This window comes from Nomia melanderi, chromosome 9 (assembly GCF_051020985.1).
Source record: "Nomia melanderi isolate GNS246 chromosome 9, iyNomMela1, whole genome shotgun sequence".
In the NCBI taxonomy this organism is placed as follows: Eukaryota; Metazoa; Arthropoda; class Insecta; order Hymenoptera; family Halictidae; genus Nomia; species Nomia melanderi.
The window spans coordinates 12,858,659-12,877,913 of record NC_135007.1 but is presented as its reverse complement, the minus strand read 5'-3'; the positions used below and the strand labels follow the sequence as shown (position 1 = coordinate 12,877,913).

The 19,255-nt window shown below is 31.0% G+C and overlaps 3 protein-coding genes across 18 annotated transcripts; 1 reads left to right on the top strand and 2 right to left on the bottom strand.

Moving 5' to 3' along the window:
- Positions 1-1,726: 1,726 nt before the first annotated feature.
- Ppt1 (Palmitoyl-protein thioesterase 1) lies at positions 1,727-3,623 on the bottom strand. 2 transcript variants are annotated; one of them, XM_031977355.2, is made up of 8 exons: positions 3,525-3,623; positions 3,334-3,449; positions 3,138-3,247; positions 2,827-2,954; positions 2,576-2,734; positions 2,357-2,474; positions 2,101-2,259; positions 1,727-2,021 (listed from the first exon to the last, which is right to left on the bottom strand). In XM_031977355.2, exons 2-8 carry the CDS (start codon positions 3,437-3,439, stop codon positions 1,857-1,859), a joined length of 945 nt encoding a protein of 314 aa, XP_031833215.1. In that variant the 5' UTR covers positions 3,440-3,449; positions 3,525-3,623; the 3' UTR covers positions 1,727-1,856. The 2 variants fall into 2 exon arrangements, with proteins under 2 accessions (XP_031833215.1, XP_031833214.1); XM_031977354.2 differs by having other exon boundaries at positions 1,728-2,021; positions 3,334-3,457; positions 3,525-3,619.
- Positions 3,624-3,874: 251 nt separating this feature from the next.
- On the top strand, positions 3,875-8,229 carry morula (anaphase promoting complex subunit morula). Of its 5 annotated transcripts, none has more exons than XM_031977351.2 (8): positions 3,875-4,402; positions 4,492-4,930; positions 5,001-5,242; positions 5,323-5,503; positions 5,594-5,819; positions 5,962-6,146; positions 6,216-6,761; positions 6,839-8,229. In XM_031977351.2, exons 1-8 carry the CDS (start codon positions 4,328-4,330, stop codon positions 7,276-7,278), a joined length of 2,334 nt encoding a protein of 777 aa, XP_031833211.1. In that variant the 5' UTR covers positions 3,875-4,327; the 3' UTR covers positions 7,279-8,229. The 5 variants fall into 5 exon arrangements, with proteins under 5 accessions (XP_031833211.1, XP_031833210.1, XP_076226853.1 ...); XM_031977350.2 differs by having other exon boundaries at positions 4,477-4,930; XM_076370738.1 differs by having other exon boundaries at positions 5,962-6,761.
- Positions 7,582-18,992, bottom strand: Crag (DENN domain-containing protein Crag). Of its 11 annotated transcripts, XM_031977444.2 has the most exons (21): positions 17,489-17,719; positions 16,761-16,934; positions 16,527-16,682; positions 16,096-16,425; positions 15,203-15,805; positions 14,511-15,091; positions 14,195-14,435; positions 13,852-14,122; positions 13,648-13,739; positions 13,330-13,580; positions 13,037-13,207; positions 12,768-12,896; positions 12,435-12,684; positions 12,217-12,364; positions 11,726-11,926; positions 11,387-11,611; positions 11,006-11,250; positions 10,552-10,813; positions 9,946-10,347; positions 9,547-9,719; positions 7,582-9,157 (listed from the first exon to the last, which is right to left on the bottom strand). In XM_031977444.2, the coding sequence occupies exons 4-21, from the start codon at positions 16,421-16,423 to the stop codon at positions 9,021-9,023; spliced, it is 4,710 nt and encodes a 1,569-aa protein (XP_031833304.1). In that variant the 5' UTR covers positions 16,424-16,425; positions 16,527-16,682; positions 16,761-16,934; positions 17,489-17,719; the 3' UTR covers positions 7,582-9,020. The 11 variants fall into 11 exon arrangements, with proteins under 11 accessions (XP_031833304.1, XP_031833303.1, XP_031833301.1 ...); XM_031977443.2 differs by having other exon boundaries at positions 16,096-16,428; positions 16,523-16,682; positions 16,761-17,719; XM_031977441.2 differs by having other exon boundaries at positions 16,523-16,682; positions 16,761-17,719.
- Positions 18,993-19,255: the final 263 nt, after the last annotated feature.

Below are 19,255 nucleotides of genomic sequence, written 5' to 3'. Positions count from 1 at the left end.
TATGGAAGAATAAGTAACACTCGAAATTTCGTAGCGTTCGTGTTAACAGAGTTTACTCTAAAATATTCTATGAATTTACAATTTTTTAAATATTCTTCGCGTTCGATTCCGTTTAATTACTGTTCTGATCGAGTGATATCAGTACTAATGCTGCGTGTACGTTTATAAATGATTTCGTAGGGCTTCTGTACCAAGAAAGGTAAAAAAGTGATTCCAAAGTGTGCCACCCGTTAGATAAGCCTACAGATATTCTGATGCGACAAAGAATTGATACGTTCCTTTCGTAAACGTCTCTCTTTTTTTCTTTCTCTTTCTTCTTTTGGAGCAAAGTACCGATGGACCGACAATGGAGCACATCTGTAGGTACCACGAAACAATGGCTACCGAGATTGTGGAACCTATTGCGGATAGTATTCCATAATATACCCTGTTGTTTCCGCTCCCTCGGATAGAACTAGCAGCACGCTCGATGAAAATATATGGCCCCCTTTCGAAGGTCTATCCAGACTGACACTAGCAGTGCTCGTTATTTCCTCCGTGAATTTTCTTCCATCCCTCCTTCCCTTTCAATTTTCTCCTTCCTCCCCCGTCGCGGCCGCGAAATAATTTACGTTCACGTCGTTAACAATCTTCCAGCGAATTCTAACTTAACTTTTACGAAGGAAACGGATGTTCGTGAACGATATTTACGAAGGAAATGAATGTTTGCGAACGATAAGTAAACAAATCAACTTTAACAAAGGAAACGAATGTTTGTAAACAATAAGTAAACAAATCAACTTTAACAAAGGAAATGAATGTTTGTGAACAATAAGTAAACAAATTAACTTGAACAATGATAACGAATGTTTGTGGATGATGATTTGTTTATAAACCTAACAATGCCGGCAGTTTTGAACGTTCTTAAATTCTTTTAAGGCGATCCAAGCGATAAAAGAAATTGTGTAAGTGAACATGTGACGTTAATATTGTACAATAGAGTAGATAAATATTTAAAAGATCAGATAATCGGGTGATTTTATTTTTAGGTTGACAAGGGTTGATTAAAAATTCTTTATATATATTTGGGACTTGTTGAAATTCGTTGTTTTGATTGAATCTGTTGGAACTTGTGTGAATAATTTTTTCTCTAATTTTTTGTGATTGTTTGATCTGTTTTGATCGAGCACATTTAATTTACCCGCTTTTGGTCGATAATCGTTTACCGAATTTAAAGCTAAAGAGTAGAAGAGGAACGTCCTGCCATCTATTAGTGAAAGCAAGGACTGACGATTTAAAATTGTCGATATGTTTCCTGAGTTGCGGTTTTCCAAAATTTAAAATCCGTTACCCATTGTCAGATTGTTTTAATAATAATAAAAATTATAAGTATGCAATTTTGGCGATACTTATAAAATAGTAGGAATGAAATGAGGGCGTTTCTTTTCGGAGACATCGTAGGCTTAATTACCCCTTTCGCGACGGATGCCGTGTATATACGTCAGTCACGTGGGAGTTTGTGTTGACAACGGAAAATATATATAAATTGTCATCGTTTAAATAAACGTCTATAAAATTCAGAAGTGGGATTGAACAAAAAAAAATTCTTTTCACTCCAGACAAGGTACGGCTGTGAGTGATAAGTGAGAATTTTGTGTTAATTGTTTTTGCTTAGTTGTTTGATCGAAATAATTGTGTCTTTCGGCGTGGTGTGACGAGATTAATAACATGTTCATTTCAGAAAGTAATTTTCTATTGAACACAAAGTTCCCTTAAAAATAATAATATAAATAATATGTATACGCATAAACTATGATATTCAAAGAATCTGAAGTATGTAAAAAAATTGATAACAATTGATAATAAAGGAAACGAATCTACAAAGATATAACATTAAATATAACGTCATAGTTTCTTTGTGACAAATACATTTTTATCACGTTACTGACGAACCAGCTCTCTGTGAATTGTAAATGATTTCCAGGAACAGAGAGAAAGTGAAGTTTTCCTGAATTATGTAACGCTTTCAATCCTAATCGATCCTAAAAGAAATAATACCTTTTTGTGACTAAAGTTTGAAAGTTTTGAATGAAAATAGTTTTAAAGTTACTTGTTTTGTACCTCGCGATACAAATCAGTTTCTTCGAGAGTCTGAATGATCTCTTCTTGTCCTGGCGCATAAAATCCAAACCATTCAGTTTCTTGTGGCTGAACTATAGTATCATTAGCAAATTTCACTAACACCATTGACTGTAGTTTCTGGAGATTATCTATGTAGGTCTGAAATACAACAATTGTAGAAAAGGAAAACGAATTCAAGTGCTTGTACATTTTAAGATTTTTCCTAACAAAATTACAAAAACTATTAAGAATGTACCTGATTAATATGAAGTTCATTGTTAATGTCAGACAGGAATATGCTCTTTTCCTTATATTCTTCTTCTTGATACGGATCATGCCAGTATGTGGCCTGAATAAATTTTTCCTGAACAAACCTAAAGTAAAGTAATAATATACTTCAGAACACAGATCTAAATATAAATGTTATTTGTATTAAAATGAAATTTAAAAGAAGAATGTAATAAAATTTAAGTACCTTAAGTATGCTCCAAATTTAATCACATGAGTCAGATGCTTACACATCTTGTGATTTATATTGGCACAGTTTGGCAATCCAAAAACACCTTGATGCTGACCACCCAAAGAAATGAAATTTCTAACTGGTGGATTAGGACATCTCTGTATAACAGCTCTCCTATAATAGATTCAGAGTTTACAAATTATTTCTAATTTGTGAAAAGCAGATACATTCTAAACTGATTTCAAGTATTTAAATGTAACACATACAAGAATTGGGCACCCTGTGAAAATCCAATAGCATTATAACCATTCTGTAAATATTTATTTTCTGATAGAAGTTTACAAACTTCTGACACTTGTTCATTAATGTTTCCATAATAACCATATTCCACATCCTGAAACATTGTATTATCGTTTCAAGAAACATTTAATTAAGTATATTCAATACCCACATGTAGAGAACAAAGTAAGAAAAGTGATGTTGAGTTGTGATATAATTTGGTAATGTAGTTTATTAAGTTATTATACAAATAATTCAATTAGGTTACTATTTTAATAATAAAAATGTTTAAACTTACCTCTACTACATTATTTCCTAAACGAATGGAATAAACATACACACCAGGCAATTTTTCTTCTATTAGTTTTTTTATTGCTCCCAAACTAAATGGGAAGCAACAACTGTCTCCTGAAATATTATAATACATCCTTATTGCTACATTACCATGAAATACAAAGAAACGTTTTTTATAGGAAAACAATATAAAGTTTTACCCATTCCATGCCATAGCACAACTGGAGTATAGCAGTAAACATCATTAACATTGCACATGCATATGACAAGAGGTAATATAAAAATATATTTTCCCAAAAAAATCATTATAAGATACCTACAACTCTAAGATGTATTAATCAATATTATTAAAATATATATATTTAACAATTAACTTTTTATTGTTCCTTACTTATTTTAACTGCGAAGTTTAATACAAAATTTGTTTTTTGTTTACATACAGATAATCCTATCGTTGATTGGTGGCGCCACCTGACGAAGATAAGCTGATACAATCCAAATTACATAGTACAATGTAAATATTTTGATACAAATTATCTGTTGAATAAAGTTTACACTTAGTTCGATTTCTTTGTGCCAGATTGTGTTACAGTCTAAGTCCCGTTTACGGATTACTTAGCGCTGTCGGTATTATTTGTTACCAGTTTGAGACTTTCGCCATGGATGGCAGCACTAGACAAAACTATAGTTTTGACTTGGCAAATGATTCGTGCCGCTTTTTGCATAGTGTATTATTGCTAAAACGGCAAACATCATTTGTACCCGTATTTGCAATTTTTTAGAATATGCGTGATAAAAATTATTTATGCCAATAATATAAGCGTTCAATTTATACAACTGTCTCATAATAAAGGGATAATACTTGTACAATACATTCAAGAATTTGCTTATGTTTTAATTCATATTTCTTGAATTTTCAACAAATGACTTTTCGCTACTTCTGAAATAAAATTAATTAGATCAAATAATTAAAAAAGTATATAAAATATAAATATTTTAATACCTTCTCGTATGACATGATAAATGACAAAATTTGACAGAAAAGAAAACTATAAGTTTCTAGGACGAATTGTCCTGATATAATAAAAATTGTATAGTTGCTTATGGCGGGTAGTAGAATGGTTATGTTTCATCAAAAGTTTAACATATTTTGATTAACTTTGTATAAACATTGCAAATCGACATTTAAGTAACATGGAGAAATGTAATAGCAATGAATCTGATGTTATTTCTCGAATACAATATGCATTTCCTATTTTAAGTGGAAAGGTTTGTTAAAATTTTAAGTACTTTATGTTTTTCATGAAAATTATCTAATTGTATTATATTAATTCTTATATCAGAATACCTATTTGCAGCTTCAAAATGAATGCAATGATGAAGAATTTACTAAAATAATGGAAGATATAAAAATATTAAACTTAAAGCATGTGATTGAAGATATGGTGATTTATCAAATAAAATATCACATGCGACAAAGTGTAGCTCCTGCATTTTGGAAAAAATTTACACCCAATGTAGACAAACAACAAGGTTTCGAACAATTTAAAAGTGCAGTAGATGGGTTATATACACGTATGACAGAGTTTTTGCCAGTATTAAAACGATTAGAATATCTTTTACAAGAAGATTCAGTTCTTCATACTACAACAACTGAAAGTGACATATTAAATCGATTTAAATTAATTGTAAGATCTACATTGTTAAGTCAGATACCACTCGATTATGAATATGTAGTAGAACAGTTTTATAAAATTGCATTCAATGTGTTTTGTTGTACAGATAATTCTACGCAAGGTAACTAACAAGAATTTATTACCACTTAGTTTTTAATGTTAATAAAGTTTTAATACAATTCTTGTTTCAGTAACTACTTCTAGTAATGATTATCTTCAGTGCACAGGTTGCTACCAGGAAGTAGAGAAATGTCGTTGTCAACAAATAGTAATCATGTTTCATGAAACAAATAGAAAATTAATAGAATTAGAACTATTGGAAAGATTAGCAGGGAATGTTCTAACATCATTGATACATGTGCATATCAAGAATCATGTTAATCAATCATGCGATAAAACATTTGACATATCACAGTTAGAGTCATTAGAAAATGTAAGAAATTTTCATATATACTATATGTTTATTGTAAACTGTTCAAAAGAAAATTAACTTTTTTATATTCGATTTTACAGTGGCTTGAAACAGTTGTTATGAGCTGGTTAATAAGAGTATACTCTGGTGGATTTTCAAAAATTGTTTCTTTAAATGATCAAACTCGCAATGCTATAAACAAATTTAAACAAAAATTGTCTCACTTTCTATATGAAACATATACAAGATTTAGAATTGAACAACTTTTTGACATCATAATAGGTATTTTTTTTATACATTAAATGTATTATTATTCATTAGATGTACTTGTTACTGTACATCTAATTGTACTCAGATTATGTTTGTATTTAGAGTATCCCGATTCTCAACCGGCAATAGATGATTTACGTGTATGTTTGGAACGAACTGATCTACGTAAAGTTTTAATAGATAGCTTACAAGAAGCCTTAACAACAAGATTGTTGCATCCAGGAGTAAATACACCTGACATATTGACTGCATATATTGCAGCTATAAGAGCATTAAAACAGTTAGATCCTACAGGAGTTCTTCTTGAAACAATAACAGAACCCATTAAGTAATTTTTATTAAGATTAAATAATAAATTACTATGTAGAAATATTCTTAATCAACTTTAACTTTTACTGTAGAAGTAATAAATAAGTTTAGTTCACTATCATTTTCTTAAACATATTTACATTTTTTTTTATTCCAAACAGAGTCTATTTGAGAACAAGAGAAGATACTGTGCGCTGTGTTGTGAGTGATTTGCTTGATGATTCATCAAGTGATTTGGCAGATGAACTGGTTAAAGGTGAAACTTTGCAGCTGGATGATTATTCTGATGAAGAAGAAAATGAAGATTGGGATAAATGGATGCCTGATCCTGTAGATGCTGATCCTGGTATGTTTAAATATGGAACATTACAAATTATGCTGTTTCCATTAAATTTTAATTTACTCAATTTTATAGCAAAATCAGCACAACGCAGAGTGTCGGATATAATCTCAATGTTAGTAAGTGTATATGGAAGCCAAGATTTGTATGTAAATGAATATCGTACACTATTAGCAGACAGATTATTATCTCAATTAAATTACCATACGGAACGAGAAATCCGTCACTTAGAATTATTGAAAAGACGATTTGGAGAAAATCAACTTCATTATTGTGAAGTCATGTTGAAAGATGTGTATGACTCTAAGAGAATAGATGGTCATATACAATCAGACACTAGTTACACCATAGAAAAAGAAGAGTTCCCTACATCTGCTTTAATTTTATCAGCACAATTTTGGCCACCATTCAAAGAAAACTGGAAATTGGAATTACCAAAAATTGTACAAAATCAATTAAATAAGTATGTGAAAGCATTTGAAACTTTGAAAGGCAACAGAACTCTTTGTTGGAAACCACATTTGGGGAATGTTACATTGGAGATTGAATTGAAAGACAGAAAGTTAGATATAAACGTGACACCGATACACGCCACAATAATCCTACACTTTCAAGATAAAAGTAAGTAATATTATAACTCTTGTGAATTTTATAATACACATATGTTCATAATTATACTTTTTAAATCTTGTTTACAGAAGAATGGGCTTTAGAAGAATTAGCAGAAGTAATGCACGTTCCTGCAACTGTACTCAGGAGGAAAATAACGTTTTGGGTTTCACAGGGTATACTAAGGGAAAGTTCTAATGATATTTTCATATTACAAGAAGAAAGTTCCACGAAAAGTAGATCTTTAGCGGACGTTGTCGAGGAAGAGGAAGTTGAAAGTGTAATGGCATCTGCGAGTGACCAAAGAGAAGAAGAATTACAAGTATTTTGGTCGTACATCGTTGGAATGTTGACTAATTTAGATTCGATGCCTTTAGAAAGGATCCATCAAATGTTAAAAATGTTTGCATCTCAAGGTCCGGGAGCGATGGAATGTGGTTTACCTGAATTAAGGCAATTTCTGGATAGAAAAGTCAGAGAACATCAGTTATTATTCTCAGGAGGTTTATATCGCTTACCAAAATCGTAGGATTCTAATATGTTTTGTATTCATTCAATCAAAGGAAACACATTTGTATAAAATACCATGATTGATTTTTATTTGTGTCTTATATTCATACTATCGTAATGATAGAATATACAGTAGTACACTTTTTACAGAGTTCGTAGTGAAAAGTGCATAGCATGATTTAATTAACTTGTATATGCATATTTTCTTGCTATGATTTTTAACAAACGATCTATAGTACAATTATGTATATATATATATATATATATATATATTATAACAAAGAAACGATACTCTTGGAAAAATTCGTTTATAATTAAAATTAGTTAGTTACCTTGAAACTTCGTTATAACATTACTTTAATGATTTTTCTTAAAATAAGTCAAAGACAATGTTTGTATCTGTACATATTTAAAGATTGCATTTATTAATTTATAATTGTTTTACATTATCTTCCAAGCAAACATTATGAAACTGTACGAAAATAATAAAAATGTTAGAATTTTAGTTACATCGAACATATGAAAATAATAAAATTTTAGAATTTAAGTCACATCGATGGTTGTATACAGGGTATCTTGAAAGACCCGTCGAAAAATTCACAGTCGTATTCTAAACCTAAGAACAATGACAAAGTCTTAATAAATATTGGTCCACAAACTTTTCATTTTGGAGGTATAAGAACTTCGTGTTTGCATGATATATGAATGCCTATTTTCAATATTATCTTTTAATATCTGGTGACAAATTATGCAGTACTTTAAACTGGCCGTATCTCCGAAAGAAAATACTTGTGAACCCATGTTCTTAAGACTTTTTCCATAATTTTAAAGTGTAGAATACATTTGAAAATTTTTCAACAGAACCCTTTTCCATGCCAAATTGTTGTGAATTGAACAGTGGCTCCATTTATTGACTAGCCTACGATTTTGTGCTATTAAATATGAAAACTTGCGAAACTAAAATGAGTAACTGCTTCTTTTTCTCGTTTTAAACGATAAATTTGTAAAAGTAATTTGCGATACAATTTATTTTGTACATTTAGCACTACAAAGTAACAAATGAAAATCGATGTCACAGTTTTAAGCACTTTTCATAGTGAACGCATAAGTTATTGAACTATTAGTCATAAACTATTTAATTGTTTCAACTAAAGTATAAGAAAATGAATATTGTCTTTTGTAATGATACATAGACGTAGAGTTCTGTTGTACCCTCTCTGTATTTGAAACGCAACTATCGTCATTCGATCCACGCATTTATGACATGAATGTCGTTGGAAATGTACCAATTATAAAATTCGTATTGTGTTACTTATGTAACGCGTTTCGATTCGTATTAAAAAAAAAAACCGAATATACAGTTTTATGATCAAGTCAGTTTCTTTGGTACTAAAAAGTCATTAATATCACGTCGATAGATACAACTAAAGATATTCACATTGCCATTAGAAATTGTATGCGCAGCCTAGTATCTAAATAAAAAATTATTTATAGTAATTGCATACTTTGAATATGAAAAGAAGTGTATTGCATTTTATAAGCGAATTCATGATATCGAGTGCCTTTACGAAAATTTCATGGAAAAGTCATCGCAGTTGTCGTGGTATCCAAACCTAATAGTCGCACACGTTTATCTAAAAGAAATCGATTCACTACGAATTTTGAAATCAGACTTGAACAGATAAACCTGTAATGTTTCTCCTGAATGTTCTATTCATTTTCACAATATATTACACCATTTCGATACCTTTTACTTTATTTTTACACGCTTAGTTGCTTAAAATAATGTCTGCAAAACACTGACATCATAGAGGGTGGAGCATCAGTTTTACACAACAGCTTCTCTTCACCTTCTGATAATTTCTCTAATGATAAAGTATATTCTTTATCGAAAACACCTACAACATAACAATGTTTGTTTAATTTTCAAATCTATTTACATTTCAATATTTGAGAGTAAATCATAAATCACTGTTGAAAGGTATAGCAAGGTTGTATGGGGTGGCTTAATCCTGCTAACAACATGTAGCAATGACTATAACAGGTCTGGCTTAGATAGTTTCACTATAGCGAAACGACAGTGCTTCATTGTAAAATAAACAAAAAATAGTTATAGGAAATAAGAGAATATCATAGTCCAATTTTATGGAGTTTACTATATTTCATTTGCCGGTTTTATATATTACTCTGTCTTATTGTTGACAAGGCTAATGCGATCATCAAGAAAGTCCGATTATAAACAGAGAATAATATAGTTTGATATATACAGTAATAACACATAACATACCTTGATCAATATTCCCTCTACCCAAGACAGTAAATGCCAAAAACAAGATATCACGATATATAGAAAATAGAGGTTGGTCAGGTGCTTGGTTTCTGCTTCTTTCTAAGGCCACTCTTTTAATAGGTTCCGCTAGATCATTTCGTCGAACGTTCGTAATCACTGACTGCATTAACCTGTTACAAATAAACATCAAAGAATATTGATTTCAATATGAAAACTAGAAAGGCCACAATAATATTATACATTGAAAAGAATTGTTATTTCAAAAACCGAACGTTTATATCTTTTGAGAGATGATCATCGTACTTTGAAAATAAATAATTTATAAATATGACCTTATAAATCAATTTTACATGTTACAGCTCGAATGATCTTACACAATATAATACTTTTATTTACGTTTTATCCTCTGCAACATTGAATTTCCATTGGAGGTACATAGGCAAACGATCCATATGAAGTCTCTCGTTATCCCACATGGTTTTCACACCTACTACACCATAGCTTATTTGTTCGTGCTTCTTATCATTATTTAACCATAAATCTGGCAGGTGACTCGTTAAATTAATTCGTTCAAAGTACCATATAAGATTCCAATACACTATTGGATGTTCTTCGATAAATTTATGTTTTGTAAGACATGTATCACCTTCTTGACTTAAGACACTTTCTAATTCTTTCCTTAGAACTAGAGGGTTCAAATATGGCACTGTGGTGGGTTCTAATAACTCTTTCGGTTTGTCCAAAAGTTCAACTAGTGCTCCCATTAGAGGATCATTCTTCCTTTCATTTTCCTCGCATCTTTAAAAATATTATATAAATCTTACCACTCCATGGTACATGGTACTTATATATATAAAATTAATTATTTCAAACATTAAACACGAATATCTCTGTTAAATTTAAAAATATAAGAAGATGATAGCACGGATAGCAATGAACGCGCAACAATTAATAAAATAGGGACTGCGATACTTATAGAGATATTATTGTATCTTTCATTACCTATAATCTAATATCATTATGGTCAGCAGAGGTACCGTCGCTTTGTCACAATACTGACAGACTGTATTTAAATTCGAATCCTCTGGTTGCCAACCAGCCATTATTTCTTCATCATAGAGTATGGAGGCACAATGATGACATCGGCTAGCGCTAGAAAGTACGAGCTCAACAGCGATTCGTTCGTCAAGTTCTCTTGATCCCTTCGGATATAAACATTCCGCCAAATCGTACAAAGTGTAAGGATCTATATTTCCATCGCCTACTTTAAAAAAATAATGTATTATTGCATGAATCAATGCTCCATTTAACGTATTTTATATAATCTGATCCAAACTTAAATATTCCATTGCGATCATTATATTTACAATAAATAACTAAGAAAATATTATATAGGCCAGTGTGAAAACACTCTCTATTTACAAATACTTCGATTAAAGTTTTAAATTACACAAACCAGACATTCTAAGGGCTTCACTTCGATCTTGTACAGATCCATCTGCCTGTGAATCTAATGATTCGTGCGATGCTCCATGCATCATTTTATGGTCGCGCTCTTTAATTTTCACAGGTGTACTATTCGCAGAAATGGCTTCTTTAATTACGTCGAACTTTTTTACCACCGTTGTAGCGGCCGATTTTAAGCTGTTTAAGCCGCCGATTATCAATTCGTTAGATTTCTTTCCTGTCAAACTCGTGGTGCTGAAAGAAACGTTTTTTTTTATAAAATTAAAAAATAATACAACAGGCTACTGAATTTATATTAATGATGAACCATTTAAATGCAACAGCTCAAGTTCTAGCTAACGCAATTCTACTTGAGTGAATTTACACTTACCCGAAACTGAGTTTCAAACTAGAACCTAGACTTGACAAACTTGAAGTAACACTATCTTTCTGGGACCAAAGACTACTCAATTCCAGTCTCTCTCTATCTTTATCTTGTTCACCTTGCTGCGCTACCGAATGCGGCATTGTTTCGCTTCTTTGTAATTGACCGCCTATTGCTACACCGGTTTCATCTACGGTTTGATGAAATGTTGCACTACGCGGCAAGACAGTGCTAGAAACAATCATGTAATGGAAAAAAATTGTAACTATACGATATGATAAAACATTACTCTACAACCGAAAATAAAAAGCCTTTGAATTACTCTAAATAGCATATGAAATTTACCTTCGAAATAATAGCGGCCCTCCCGGTCTTTCTTCGACATTATTAAAAACAGTTAAAGTACACGTTGAGCAATTCGAATCGTTTTCTTCCGAAGGTGAAACAATCGGTGTTTCATCGTTCATCAGGGCACCCAGCGGATCGTTCTCCGTAACTGGCGTGCGTATGGGACTCTTTAACGGCGACTCCAAGTTCGAAATCAATCTGAAGTAAATACGGTAATAAACTTGAAAAGAAAATAGAAAAGTTTGTTTTTTCATAAACTTATGTACTGATCATCCCATTTCAAAAATGATGTACCAGTTTGTACAGCCAACAATGTTAACGGTAAGCCACAGAAAATAATATTTTGACAGAAACAGTATTGTTAAACTACAGAACTATAGAAATGGGAGATTAATTATCGCTACATCGATTATACCGGGTGTTGTATTATACTCTCTTTACGATATTCTTTATATTAAAAATGGCAACGCACATGAATATAAAATTACCTTTGAGTTATTGGTAAATCATTAAGCTCCTCCGATTGTATAGCATTTAACGCTATAGTGTCTTTCACTATGCTGTTCTGACGAGGAAGTTTTTTAATCTCGAATGGTCCATACTCTGGTAAATCTGATGTGGAACTCCCTTTCGTAGCTACACACAAAGAATGAAATATCACATCTACTCGATAAAGTAACATGTTGAAGCATTAATTAATACTCACAATCGCTGTGCGCAGCTTCTGTGTCTTGAGAGTGAGAGCTATCGAGGCTAGATCTAGAAAATGCATGTTCCATATTCGCAATTTTACCGTCGACAGTCAATAAATCCGTATTTGAACTCAATCTTCGTCTAGCACTTCGTTTGCCAGCTCTCTTAAACAATGCAGCTCCAACTATGGCGTTTCTCAGCTTATTCCACATTAATTGGCTCGAATTAGTCATATCAGAAGGCCAAGTTGCTTCAAGTACAGCCTGCAAATTTTATCCATAAATCGGTGTACAATGAAATTTATATAGAATTGGAAAAGAAAACATTGTTAGTAAAAGTAGCAAACCTTATTATAGAATCCATACGTGAGAGCATTCGGTTGAACGCCACTACGTTTCATATGAAATAATAATTTTACAGCTAAAACAGGTTGTCCATAAACACCACAAAGTTGCATCATAGCTCTATAACAAACCTAAAACCAGCACTATTACTATTAAAGTTTTCCATTGTATTATTCTGATAAGTCTACATAGACAATATATCACATATGGAAATTGATTAACAGTATGCCTTCTTTTGGACAAAAATGGATCCTGATTTTGCAGAACATACCTCTTCAATGGGATCAAGATGTAATTTCGGCATTTTAACTAGTAAATCATACGCCTGATGTAAGATTGTAGCTGGCTGGTTAGACACTTGCAGCATAGCAGGTAAATGTAGAAACCAAAGACTGTAACAAGTTCCAAGTAGGCATCTGCCCCATCGATCTGGCATTGCTGCCTAAAAAATAAAGTATTGCTCATAAATGAAATCTTTACATTTAATACATCTTACTATAGTAAAAGTAATAATTAAAACTAATAATTAAAATTTAGTAAGAATAATAATTAGAACATTCGTACCTGTTTACGCGCCATCCTTTGGGCCACTTTAATTTCGTGTTTAGTTCTGCGTGCCATAGGACTTCCTGGTATTATACCGAAGGCACTTAAATTAGCATTTCTTATATTAAAATGTTTCTGTGGCCTAATTAAATCAGGATTCAATTTAAATGTACGATAAACGATAGGTGTCTGATTCGGCCCAGCTTCAGGTGGAGGTATAAATACTGTTCGTTCACTGTGCTGAGATTCATCCAATTCCAAAAGTGGTACTAAATAAAGACGACAGTGAAAACAATTAAACAGCAAAAAAAAGAATATAATCAAGTTTATTCTTACCATTCTCATCCTCGATGCGTTCAGTACATTCGTCGAAAAATGCTAATCCCGCCATGTCCATGTCAGATACGAAACTCCTTTCTTCTATAAATCTAAAAAATGTAATCTTTAATTACTACAAAAGCAAAATTATGACTACACATTATTTATATAATTCATACTGCGCCGTATGAAAGAATGATTATTACGAAAAGCATACTTTACCTTATAAACATTTGTGTCTTCACTAACATACTGTAAAATTTCGCATGAGCTTTGTCCCGACTTCTGAGAAACGCTTGTATATTAAACAAACTAGTCGGATCTGTCGAACCAACTGTTGGAGCTTTTGTAATGGGTAATAAGAAAGCACGGTATCCTTTTAATATAGTTGCAGTGAATCTTAAAAAAGCATCTTGTATTTCAAGTTCCAAAGCTTGATCCTTTCGTTTTTGTTGAAATTCTTTATCAACACTGAATTCTTCATCGTCTGTGTCTAATAAAGAAACTTATATGTGAGAAAATAATAGAGACAGAAATAAAGCAGCAACATATATAGTTATAGTACCTTTCATAGATGAATAACTCTTCCCCAAAGAAATCAGTTTTGAATAGAGATGTTCCAACCAATTACGAAGTTGTCTGGCTGCCTTTTTAGGTAATAATTTTACATTTAAATACTTCTTATCGTCGCAAATCGCTATATTATTTGTGTCCAGATTAACACAATTAACATCAGAGGGTGGATCGTATAGGTCAAAAAATCTAGAGTCCACGCCAATTAAGAACGGTAAAGGAGCATGCAAAACCTGCAATTTCAAATAAATTTCATATTGTACTTAATATCTTTTTTTGTAAATGATGAAAATCAGAGGATACGTTACCTCGGCTAAACCTAACGGACACAATGGTATGTATGGACACTGCCACTTAAATGGAAACAATATCATTGCGATAGCTTCGCTGACTGATGTAAGTACGTCAGGGCGCAATGAATGTACAAGTATTTTCTGTTCGGTTAATATTAACAGCAATATAAGTAAACAATTGTCAGGCCCTAAATTAATGAGTAATTGCCGGAAACTGGCACCAGATCTAGGCAGCGCTAAATCTTCTGGTTGAGTTAAAATTAATCTGTCACTACTACTTAATTGTACAAGAATTCTTGGTCTCTGCGGACTTGGGAACGGTATATCGTACAAAAAATATGCTATATATTTCTCGATAGGAACGTTTTGAGGTTTGTTATTAACCATGCTATGTAGAAAAACTAAAAATTTCTGAAATGTGTCAAAGAATGGCCAGTGAGATAAAATACATATCGATTTACTGATATTCAACGACTGAGAAGCAGGGTCCATGAACTGCAACTTTTCCAACTGCAGTTGAGTAAGCTTCTTAAGTATTCCAGTCTGTTTAAGTGCTCTTATTTGTGAATGTTCTTTATCAATTTTTGTATGGTCAACTGAAATCAAAAATTTTTTATATTAATTACATTATACGACAGAATGAAGACAGAACAATATTATTATATTTATAAGAATATAAGAACGTATATAAATATGTATATTCATACCAGAATTCTGTATGTTCTCTGTGAGAATGTCGACTGATTGTTGATTTTCTTTTAAATTTAAAATATCCATTTCTAATTCAAGCTCTTCGTAAAACGTAATTGCTGAGCCATATATTTTTTGAGCTGCATCAGCAACAGTTAAAACAAATGTCGAAAATACTGGCTTTGGTTTACAAGCCATTTTTGGCCAACATTCTACCGTTGCTCCCATTGGTAAACAGAACATTGCAACAGAATTTGGAAAAACAAAACTATTATAGTCGGACATTGGATATTTGTATAATACAGCAGGTTTAAATGATATTAAATTTGCTCGATTCATCGATTTTTTATAACATAAAAATACATCACTACCCAACATGCCTTTGTTTAGATTTTTATTGATAACACAGAAAGCATGTGGAGGTGTTTCTCCTTTATTCATGAGAATTACGCATATGTCAGTCACAACTAAAGAATTGCATGGCATTTTATGACTGGCGCGTCTGTATGTGACATAAATTCTTGACGTTGAATTATTCACATTCGCTGAATGTCCTGTAGGAGTTTCTAACACCATTTCTGCATCTTGCATTATACGTTCTTTACCATCATATATAACACCTGAAATTAATGGTTGCTATTAAATATCTTACTGTAGTTCCAACTGTTTCAACAATATGTTTGTTTAATAGTATAATAATATAACAATAATTGAAAAATAAAATAAGATTTCAATTTATATGTTCTCCAAATTAATTATTTTATTTACTATAGGTATTTGTTTTCTTAGAACTCAAAAACCCAAAATTAAATTCAATTTTACCTTGTATACTTTTAATTAATATTCGTCATATACAAGAAATAATTAAAAAATGTTTATATGCTACGTTATTTTGTGAATCTCATCTTACCTATATCAACTAAAGGAGGTTTATCCCTCCCTCTTCGATAACATAAATAACACTCATTTGTTCTTAAGCTTCCATGGTTTAAATCAGCAGGTAATCCTGAAACGGTATGTTCTAACAAAGTATATCCATCTGGACACTGTTCGCCTAGCGCTGGGAATATAATGGCAAGGTCGGTGATCGGAGGTTTCATGTGTACATCTTTAACATGTGTCCCTTCTTGATACCAATCTTCCAATTTTTCTTGAGTTTCATTATCACTTTCAAAATCATTATCTTGACCAGGTAAGCCAGCAATAACAAAGTAGTCTGCTACCCTCCTTTCATCCATGACTACTTAGATATAAAAGAGAAAAATATTTTAAAGAATACAGAATAATAGAATCAATATATACATATACATATACATATATTCAATAAATAAATTTACCAACTTTAAAAAGAAAACTTCTTCACATGGTATTGAAATAATCCTGTGCGAAACTCCTTTCATATATTTTAAAATTATCTCTGTTACTTTCGTTTTTCAATAACTTTACTTAAATAATAATCCTTATATGAATTATTTTGTAAAAGCATCCTACAATCAGCTAAAATTAATATTTAATTAATATGACCTATATACACATTAAAAAAAAAAGAGTGTGCTAAAACTGTAATTAAGTTACCTTTGACAAACAAAGCTTTTTTGGAACATTAATATTGTCTCAATATGATTATTGTTTTTAACTTATCAAGGTTATTATTTGATATAACCATCAAACTTAACTTTTCACAGTAATAATAACATATTTACACATGAATTTACACCGATCACAATTATTTTGCTAAAAACGTGTCTTCTAGAAATGCACAATCAAACGCGTACTGATTTATATTGTTCGTAAATTTTCTTGTAAATATAGAAACTTATAAAATAAATAGTTAGTTTTATTGAAAAACGAATAGATAAAGTACGAAAGTAGAGGATAGATTCAACAAAATGAAGCTTATATTACTGTCACTTGCACTAATTCATTGATATTTTAAACGTCTTAATAATGACATCAAAACCTTTTCCACAATTCGTTTTGAAAGTTAAATATTTCTAGGTTATGTGTCATGCCAACTATATTCTGTGCATTTACTTTAATCACGACTGACATTATTAAAATATCACATCAATTTTTAATTGAAAACTAATATCTTTTGGTTGTTAAGTATCTTTCCTTTGTATGACCAAACTAAAATATTCCATTAAAAATGAGAAATATAACACATCATATATACGTAAAAATTGCACGAGTATAAATACTGCAAACTACAAATGACTCTAATTTTTCTACCATAAGTAAATTGAATTTATTATGTCAACTTTCACAATATATATACAATTGTTCTTTATACTTATACTAACTGTTGAAAAATACGATTGCAGAACATATTAGTAAATGTCATGACCATACATATCAAGTATAAAAAAAAGTTGTAACTAAGTGTATAGTTAAAAAATAAATATGACCAAGTATATATTCCGAAGTTAAATTCGCATATACAATGTGCGTTGCACATCGCGTTTCTTACGCTTTTTAATTTTGTCGATTGTTTTTGTCATTTATTTTCCTAGTATTACAAAGTATAGCGCTTTAGATACCTTACGATAGAATTATTATCGAGTCATATTTTTCGAATATAAACAGTTATTATTTTATTAAGAAATATACGTTCCATTCTTGAAATTATTATATCTCAAATAATTTCGTCATATTTCAAATACAAAAATTATAAACTTTTTTTTCCATAGACATTGAATTTTTGTAAGAAAACTTGCTTTATTTTTTTTACAAATTACTACATACTCATACGATGCGTTCTTGACAAACTTTGAAAAATATAGAGAACAAATTATAAAGTTGGATACCATGGAGATGAATACATTTAGTGCACACTTATATGCACATATCGTATATTGTTTGTTCTATAGCTTGTGTTTATTTACTCGTTGAAAATACTAGAGTAATTCTAAATATAATAACATTAATGACAATTACAGTGATAATAATTTACAAAGAATCTCGACATGGCAAGCATAGGTGTTCATTAACGTACTTGTAGATATGTGATATTTTAGTAACTGTAAGCATCAGTGTGTGATTTTCAATTAATTGATACTATTAAAAATTGAAAAAAAGATATAATTGTGGAAATCAATACATTTATATTATCTTTTAATCTGTGACTCACTAAAATAAATACTTTAAAGAAATGAACTATATATATATATATATATATGTTACTATGTAAGAGTATAAGGAAGTTTCTATGGTACTGTGTATGTAAATAAATACTACCACCAGCGTTAACGTAAAAAATTGAATTGTTTGTTTTTTGCTCTCTCCACTGTTCTTGATACAATTGCTGAATCAAGAATGTTCAAGGATGTAAATGCAAGAATGTGAGGGGCCCAACCTGAATCCATGGACAAAACAATTTTAAGCTACCCAGTTGATGAAAGTCCATGGTCAACCAATTTTTAACCCGTGGGTTCGCCAGTTCTCCTACCTTTCAGTCACGCATACGCACTGTAGAATTCCTTTTGACTCTGGTCAGATATAGTATGGTGCACTCTTCATTGTTACATCTCAATATAATCCATTAATTATTATTCCCTTTTTAATTATTTCTGAAAATAACCGACAGTAGATAGCCTTTTCGTAGCTGATAATTATTTCAAATAAAACATGACAATGGAAAGACATGCAATGATAACGAATAAAAAATCAAAAGACCTCGTCCATTGAAATTATACTCGCTTTGAATTATTTGAAAATAATGGCAATAAAAAATATAATAAAATAAAACAATGGAATTTTTTTTTCCTTTAACGAAAGTGTGTATAACGGACGAGTGGTATACTCTCGATGAACGTAACCGTCCAAAAATAAATTATCGGTAATGATTCAGTGCACTACAGAAAAGTAAATGATTAATGATATTTGTATTTTGATAGGGACATTTGTACATACTTTTACGAATTTCGGTAATATTTTTTTGTAAAGCATAATCAATAACTAACACATCTCTATAATATAATGAAACATAGAAAACTTTTTATTTCCACTAATGGTTACTCATTCTGTGCGTTTACATCAGCAACAATGACTTGCTTCATCATGTTATTTTA